The sequence below is a fragment of the Tupaia chinensis genome, unplaced genomic scaffold (assembly GCF_000334495.1).
Source record: "Tupaia chinensis unplaced genomic scaffold, TupChi_1.0 Scaffold000674_2, whole genome shotgun sequence".
NCBI lineage: Eukaryota > Metazoa > Chordata > Mammalia > Scandentia > Tupaiidae > Tupaia > Tupaia belangeri.
The window spans coordinates 3,311,335-3,320,062 of record NW_006160198.1 but is presented as its reverse complement, the minus strand read 5'-3'; the positions used below and the strand labels follow the sequence as shown (position 1 = coordinate 3,320,062).

At 39.6% G+C, this 8,728-nt stretch overlaps 1 protein-coding gene and 1 long non-coding RNA gene across 4 annotated transcripts in view; one reads left to right on the top strand and one right to left on the bottom strand.

Annotated features, from left to right (window-relative positions):
- The window catches only part of LY75 (lymphocyte antigen 75), a 192,109-nt gene that overhangs the window by 74,483 nt on the left and 108,898 nt on the right, over window positions 1–8,728 (bottom strand). Inside the window, exons 32-34 of the mRNA XM_027776510.1 lie at window positions 7,920–8,069; window positions 5,225–5,347; window positions 1,844–2,014 (exon numbers count right to left, since the gene is read on the bottom strand). Coding sequence (XP_027632311.1) covers window positions 1,844–2,014; window positions 5,225–5,347; window positions 7,920–8,069 — 444 coding nt within the window. The remainder of the gene's footprint in view (window positions 1–1,843; window positions 2,015–5,224; window positions 5,348–7,919; window positions 8,070–8,728) is intronic.
- LOC106736180 (uncharacterized) overlaps window positions 1–8,728 on the top strand; it is a 39,434-nt gene that overhangs the window by 11,475 nt on the left and 19,231 nt on the right. For all 3 annotated transcript variants that reach the window (XR_001371271.2, XR_003551391.1, XR_003551390.1), the window contains exon 3: window positions 1,053–1,137. This is a non-coding gene — a long non-coding RNA (uncharacterized LOC106736180). The remainder of the gene's footprint in view (window positions 1–1,052; window positions 1,138–8,728) is intronic.

Here is an 8,728-nt window from a genome sequence, read left to right as displayed (position 1 = left end):
ATCCGCCCATGAGAGCTAGGACACTTAGCACTGCAAATGTGACAGCTATTCCTCTGTAATCAGGACCTGGAGTAGGGAGAGGTTTGACATTGGAGGAGAGAATGCAAAAGTGATCATTATCATTGATTTTATACATTAAGATGGATGTCACATATATAAGCCACTTAATAATTATATTGTTTCATAGCATTAATGTAGAATTCAAATTTATCATCGAACACTTATGTGTTCTCTTTTCAGAGAATAGCATTTTCCTTTTCACTCAAATCCTCTTCATTGTTATGGGATTTTTTTCTCTTTCCCAAAGAAATTAAAATACTTTCATTATTCTCATTTTCTTCTCCCAACACCCTTTGGGAATATAATGACCCATATATTATCCTACTTTTATAGTAAATTGCTGAAAGCTGTAAATTTTCATGTTTGATTTATCTAGGGCCAAATAAGTATTGTTTGCTTTAAAATGATTGAAGCGTCTACGGTTACCTCAGGTCGCCTGTAACCGTTAAACCCCAAATTCTGTCCCAGGCACCTTCTCCACATGCTGCCTGGATGCATTTATCCGGGTCCATGTCTTTCATACCATCTCTATGCTGCCCTTCCTTCCTTCTCCTTATGGGTATCTCATCTCCATATTGACAATTCAGAATGGCCAAAACAGAGTGATTGATTTATACCTCTGTAGTCCTGCTCTACCTACTCCCCAAAATCTGCTAGTCAGAGTCAAACCAGAACTCTTGACCCTTGCTTCCAAAGCCCTATGTGTCTGACACCTGCCTACCTTCCTAACCCTTGCACTCCTACAAGCTTGCTCTGCCCTGGGCTCCTTGCTCCAGCTGGTACCTCTGCCTTCAGTGCCTTTCCCCCATCTTTGCTTACTGACCCTTCAGTGCTCAGCTTGAATTCGCCTTAGGTTCCCTCCCTGATAGCCTAACTTGAGTAGCCATCCACCTAGTCTTGGTCACATAGAGTTTCATAATTAATGACATTTGAAATTTTCCTTTCTTTCAAAAATGAACCTGCTTGTTTACCTATCTACCTTCCTCCACTAGATTGTAAGCACTGAGAGAACAGGTGTGAGCCTTACCTGTCCTGTTCACAGAGGCAATCAGCACACAGAACAAGGCATGGCATATGGTAGGCATTCAGAATATTTGCTGGGTCAATGTGTGTGTATAAAGATACTGATGACTAGAACTGGAGTTTTTTACCTTTAATACCCCCAAATGTATCTTTATACACCAAAATAGAAATGTTTATGCAAACTACTTTAAAATGTTACTATGAAAAATTTAGAACTCTTTCTCCAGAAGTGAAGTTAAGATACTTGTATGGAACTTTTTGTATCAATTCATGATGAAATATAAGCCCAAGTTATGTTTTCCTACAGATGCCCTGAACATATTAATAAATTAAATCTAGCTTTGCAATGATTTTAACTTAATTGTGAGCTTTATGAGAAAGGAGGCAAAGTAAGTGCAGAAATCAATCTTTAAGCTCTTACATATTCAAGTCATGGGATAAAATGCATCTTAAGAACATTGAAAAGATAAAATGAACCTTAACATTCTGATGGCTTCCATTTTCCTTAGGAAAGAATTGCATAAAGTTTGAACTGTTTAATAGTTTCATTTGGGAGTCTTAAGTACCTCATCTATTAATTGTCCCTTATAAACTACTTTTGGGAGGAAAAATCTCTATGATTTAATCAAGATTTTGGGATATACTTTAAGGACTAAATACTCTTAGATCAAATAGAAAACTCTGCACATACTTGAACATTTATTTCCTGAGCTGTTCTGCAAAAAGTTGCCTAGGGGATAGGTTATATATTAGTACTTACCCAGAGGAACTTTGCAGACAACTCTTCCAAAGCCTTGTGAACATTCAACTTTTTTCCAAGTTTCATCTGAAGCTAACAAAATGCTGCATTTTCCAGTATTATCACTCTTACTTTTATTTCCCCATTTGACAAATGTTGCTTTTGATCCATCTAACCAATTCCAAGACTGATCTGAAGAAAAAAGTTGAAAACAACCATATATATTTCCACTAAACTACTAAGTTAAAAGCATGCGGGTTGGGCTAGCAGAGGGTATGGTAGTTAAAGTGGCTGACTGTAGTTTGAGTTCTGGAACTGGTGGCTTGAAGAACATGCGGGGCATGTGTGCATGTGTGCCCAAAATCCTGAGAGGAGAATGGAGGAGAGGGGCCTCCTGAGGGGTGATTTGTCACTTTCTTTCTCCCTCTAGTGAGCACACGTGCTCTACGGCAAAAATCTAAAAAAAGGATGTGGATCATGTAACTCATTTATTTAGAACTGGCTTCCATATGATGATAGCCACAATTTAAATGAAATTTATTAAAAATGAAAAAAATAAAAATAAGTCATTTTTTGAGAGAGAGAATTTTGTTATAGGGCACATGTGCTTTCCAGAGAGACAGAGAGAGACAGAAAGTGAGAAATCACCCCTCAGGGGAGTTGGCCACACTGCAATCCCTTATCCTTCATTCTCCTCTTGGGATTTTGGACATGCACGCATGCACACGCACCTGGTGTGAGTTTTAAACCGCCGGGTCTAGGACTCAAACTGCAGTTGACTATGTGGGAGTCCAGTGATGTAACCATTACGCCATCTGCTGGTCCTTAAAAATCAGTGTTTAGTTGCAACAGTCTCATTTCAGCACCCAGTTAGCCACATGTACCTATATTGAACAGTGCGGACATGGAACTCATCTCGTAGAGAGTTCTATTGGTCAACACTGATACGGAATGTTTTTGTTTTTGCTACAGGGCATTTGTGCTTACAGGAGAGAGACACACAGAGGGAAAGTGAGAAATCACCTGCCCCCTTCCCCCAGAGTGGATGATCATATCACAATCACTTCTCCTCCATTTTCTTCTCAGGATTTTGGGTGCTCACAAGCACAACGCCCAGTATGATTTTCAAGCCATCAGGTTTGGGACTTGAACAGTGAAGTTGACCACGTGGGATCCAGGCTGCCTTAACCTCCATGACACCTGTTGGCCCCTTGTTTTGTTTTTTAAATTGCCAGAGGGCATGTGTGCTCACCAGGAAAGGACACAGAGATAGGGAGAGAAGAAGATGAGAAAGCACCCCTTAGTGGGATACAGCCATTCCATAATTCCTTCTCTTCTATTTCTCCATCCTGTCTGGATTTTGTGCATGAAAGCACATGTGCCTGGTGTTTTTCAAGCTGCTGGGGTCAGGCAGCCATGTGGAATCTGGTTAATCCTTTAACCGGTAGGCTACAGGGCCCACCCTAGTTGTCATGTTCTGATTGAATTGCAGAAGGTTTGAACATTTATTGGGACCAGCAGTTAGTGTAATGGCTATGTCACTGGACTCCCATGTAGTCGACCACGGTTCGCGTCCTGGACCCAGTGGCTTAAACTCATGCTGGGCGTGTGTGCGTGTGTGCCCAAGATCCCGAGAGGAGAATGGAGGAGAAGGAATTGCGGCATGGCCATCCCCCTGGGGGGTGATTTCTCGCTTTCTGTCTCTATGTCTCTCTCTGTCTGTCTGGCGAGTGCATGCGCTCTATAGCAAAAAAAAACCTCTCAAAAAATTTTATTGTGTGAGAGATAAATTTTTTAAAGAATTATTTTATTTAACTTTATTTTCTTTATTTTAATTTGACCAGAGAGGGACAAAGAGAAAGAGAGAAAGAGAGAGAGAGAGAGAGAGAGAGAGAAAGCAAGCTGCCAGGTCCAGGATTCAAACCATGGTCAGCCATGTGGGAGTCCAGTGCCCTTAACTACCATGCCACCTGCCAGCCCCTGGAAAGAGAAAGTTTTAAAAACCCAAATCTACCCTCTCCCTCCATTAAGAAAACTCATTTTATTATAATTAATTTTCATATTATAAGAGGGTATGTGTGCTTGCCAGAGAGACAGAGAGAGAAAGGAAGAAAGCATCTCACAAGGGAATGTGGTCACACTGCAATCCCTTCTCCATTTCTCTGTCCTTTTTGGAATTTCATGCATGCGCACCCATATACCCAGAGAGGTTTTCAAGCCTCTGGGGTTGGGATTCAAACTGTGGTTGGCTATGCTGCATCCTGTTCCTTTAACCATTAGGCTATGGGTCCAGCCCCTAAACGTTTATTTATTTATGTGTTTATAATTCGCTATATGGTTCATGTGCTTGCCAGAGAGAGATGGGAGGAGAAAGAGAGAGAGAAAAGAAAAGTGAAAAAGCACCCCCACCGACCCACCGGGGATGGCCACACCACAACCCCGTCTCCATTCTCCTCTCAGAGTTTCGGGTACACACGCACATGTTCCCAGTGGCCTCACCTCTGCAGCACACGGTGCCCCAAAGCTCCTATTATTAAAGATGCTGGTGGAGGAGGAGGGCCAGAGGGTCCTGGAGGCCCCCACCCCAACCACGCTGACTCCATTTTTGTTTCCTGTGTGAAGTGGTACCACCTTGTGGTGATAGTGTAGACACCATTTACAATGATTCGAATGGCTAACTTTGAATCATTTATTTTTTAATAAGTACTTAACATTCTAGAAGTTACATTTATTTCAATTATTTAAAATTTGACTTTGCCTAAAATATCAAGCTTACTATTCGTTTTTTAAAATTGTGCTCTTAATGTATTCTTTATTGATTCCAAGTCCATTCAAGCCCTGTATCTATTATTTCTTCCTGGAAACTTCTTTTCCAAATTCTCTTTCAATCAATTCTCTACAAGTTCGCTAAGCCAGTTTTAAAAAAATTACTATCAAGACAATTTTTATATGGTAAAATATTAAAAAATGGAAGGGGACACCAAGAAAATAACTTTCTGAATCAGAGAGTTATGAGCTACAAAACCCCTGGATGATAGACACTACAACTCTAAGGAAGTAAGTCATAGGTTCCTTGTAGAGCCACAGAGGAACTCAGAAATTACTGCAGAAGGAAGAAACTCCTGATGCTAAGCCAAGGATCTTTAGGACACACCTCCAGAACAATTCCAGTTGCTGTAGTCTGATTTTCTACTTCATTAGTGGTTTCCATCTTTACTAATATGTTATGTAAGTGTTGATTCAAAATGTATAATCTCACAGAATATCCAGAGGACCAAGTTTATTCATCAATAAGAAGCATTTGAATTATCTACCACTTGACATTCCTTGGCAAGGCAGCTTTGGTATGTAGGACAAGTTAGAACTCTCTTTGCACACCGCACACCCAAATATGTCACTTACCAACCATCTGTTGAGATAATCCTAGCCAAACTCTCATGGTAATATTATTATTTTCCCTCATCAGTCTGCTCACGAATTTATTCTCATCTTCATCCTTTATGGTAACAATAGTTGCAGAATGATCTGTTGAAAGAAAACAATCCCTCCAAAAATTCACTTTATGTACGCTAGGACAGTGGTTTATTTTGAACTAGCCATTTGAAAAATGATCATGAGCAAGATCATTGAGCTATTCAAACTTACAGAGAAATTCTGGCTCCAGGACTCGAACCCTGGTGGACCACATAGGAGTCCAGCAATATAATCATTACACCATCTGCTGATCCCTAGAGAATGTTTTTAAAAACTGGCATTTATGCCAAAATTTTAAAAGTACTACCCCCAAATAATACCTTCCATTCAATCCAGAGACATTTCAGGATTGAAGCTCTGTATATGGAAATCTTGTGTTTCTTCAAAATATTTATCTGGCAATATTTTTTAGATCTTAGAACTCCCTAACCAGTAAGACCTTTATGTCTGGGTGACTAGTCTTTATAACTGGGGTATATGCTAGTATAAATATGTGTTCCTCTATAGATTTTTAGCATTCTCTCCTTAACCATTTTTTGTATCACAACTTGGCTTTAATCTTGCTTCTGTTGAAATGAAGTGAAAAGCAATTAGGTTTGGTATCTTGGGGAGCATTAGCCCTCCTTTCGATATATTATTTATAAATGTACTTGGCCATGAACATTGTAGGTTCCTAAAAATAGTATGAATTGAGTGAGTATTCTTGAAGTTTGATAGGTGACCCTAATACCACAGAAAATTAGTGTTATCACCATCTTCAGGTAAGGGTTAGAAATAAAATATTAACTAGACTTGGAAATCAATCCCAAATGGACTTAGTCTTCAACAGCAATATCCATACTTGAAGAAAAGCATTTCTTTTGTGTGTACGTGTGGGGAGCATTTTAAGAGGAGTGCACAGAAAGCCTTTATGCCTTTATAGAACACCACAATGTTCAGGTGTTGGCTTGCACAACCCAGTAGAGAAAGCCATTATCCCCATTTTACAGATGAGACTTAAGATTAAGTAAATTGTTTAGGTTTACACAGCTAGTCAGTTACAGAATTAGAAAGTCAATTCAATCTTTTTAATAATCAGAATAGCTTTGAGAACTGGGACCAGCAGTTAGCGTAATGCTATGTCGCTGGACTCCCATGTAGCCGACCGTGGTCCAAGTCCTGGATCCGGTGGCTTAAACTCACGCCGGGCATGTGTGCGTGCGTGCCCAAGATCCCGAGAGGAGAATGGAGGAGAAGGGATTGAGGCGTGGACATCCCCCCTGTGGGTTGATTTCTCACTTTCTATCTCTCTGTCTCTCTCTGTCTTTCTGTCTCTCTCTGTCTTTCTGGCGAGTGCATGTGCCCTACAGCAAAAGCCTCTCAAAAAATAAATAAATAAAAGAATAGCTTTGAGAACTCACTATTTGTGGGACGTTGTGTTACACTTGCAAACATTATTTCATTTAGTTTATTTCTACAACAACCTGATCTATATTAACCTTGGAAGTATCGTTTTCATTTTCATTGTTCAGATGAGCAAAGACAAGCAGTTATGTAACTTCCACCATGGTACTTAACTAGAAGGTGTGGGAGTTGGGACTTGAACCTCACCTATCTGTCCCAAAGACATAAGTGCTCGACCCAAACAATATAGTTACGGTAAATTTTTAAAAAGACGTTTTTGCGTTAGGGTGCATGTGTTTACCAGAGCGACAGATAGTGAGAGGGAAGGTGAGAAATGACCCACCACCCCCACACACACAGGGGTTGGTCACACCACAGTTCCTTCTTCTCCATTCTCCTCCTGGGATCTTGGGCATGCACGCACACACACCTACTGTGATTTTCAAGCCACCAGGTCTGGGACTCAAACTGTGGTCAACCATGTGGGGAATCCGGCAACGTAACCACTACGTCATCTGCTGGCCCCTACAGTAAATTTTTCTACTTTCTCCTTTAGGAGGAAGAAGCTTATGATTCTTAGAATATACATATAACTTCCAATAGTTTCAGTCATGGAACTATGTATGATCCATTGGCTTAACCTCCACTCCACTTGCTGGTACACATTGACAATTTTTAATGGTTAGTCCAAAATTCCATCCAGCTCTTACATCATAAAATATTCAACCATTTCTGTACCTCTAGACAACAAGGTTATAATGCTATTATAAATGGTAAATGCTTTTAAATATTTAAAAATACATAATCATTATTTGAAGTTATTTCTCGAAGATTTCCTTCCCTTCCCTTCCCTTCCCTTCCCTTCCCTTCCCTTCCCTTCCCTTCCCTTCCCTTCCCTTTCCTTTCCTTTTTCTTTTTCTTTTTCTTTTCTTTTTTCTTTTCGGTTTTTGCCAGATTACATGTGTGCTCAATAGAGAGACAGAGAGAGATGGAAAGTAAGAAATCATCCGCTTGAAGGATGGCCATACCACAATCTCCATTCTCCTCTCAGGATTTTGGGCATCATGCTCAAACACGTGCCTGGAGTGTTTTTCCAGCCACTGGATCTGGGACTTGAACTGCAGAGTTGGCCACGTGGGATGCAGTACTTTAAACATCATGCCACCTGCTGGCTCCTCTAAGAAACATTTGTAAGAACTGAATTATCAAGTCAAAGAAATTCAATGGATTTTTAACTCACCAAGGTCTAGACACAATTGTTTGGCCTCTGAGAAACTGTGCAATGCCTGGTCAGATGTGTAACAATGATCCCCATACTGGGTCCACTGGAATTCACTCCCTTTTGCCACTGGACATCTTGATGAATATGTAGGAGGGGACAACTCTTTAGCTATAAAAACATTAGACACAGTTGTGATACCTTTTAAAATCTCATGTCCCTATTTGAAATTGTTGCTTTTGTGACTAAGGAGCATTTAACTCAATGTACACTCTAGAAAAAGACATAGCCCATATCTATGAATAGTCATTCTAATTAGCCTTCTAGAATACCATTTTATAAACTTAGATGTCACAGAAAGTGTTTAGTTTACAAAGATGGATTTAGACTAAAGGAAAAACGATTAGAAAGACAGACTAGGAAAAGAAGCAAAAACAGCCTGGGTAGGTGTGAAACAACTCCGACATAATTAAAATATTTTCTTCCTTGGATTCATTTTTACTTTGATAATGTAAACTCAGATTTACCTAGATATATCAAGAGTTATTTTCAAAAATCACACCTACAAGTAAAAAATGTGTATTTTATTGTACAAAGCTCAAAATATCAACACAACAAAAATCTCTCTCAAGCAAGCTGAAAAGGAGTAAGGGTGGTTTCTCAGTTAAAATATCTCTTGGTTTCCACTTAAATTGCTTAATTTTTTTATTTTGCTGAGCAACACAAGAAGCCGTGTAACGAAATGTGTGCCCTTTACGCCTATTATTAATTCAGTCCTCTTAAAACAGATTACTTATTTCCTTCTTTTATGAGAGAGATAAAGGGAAAGA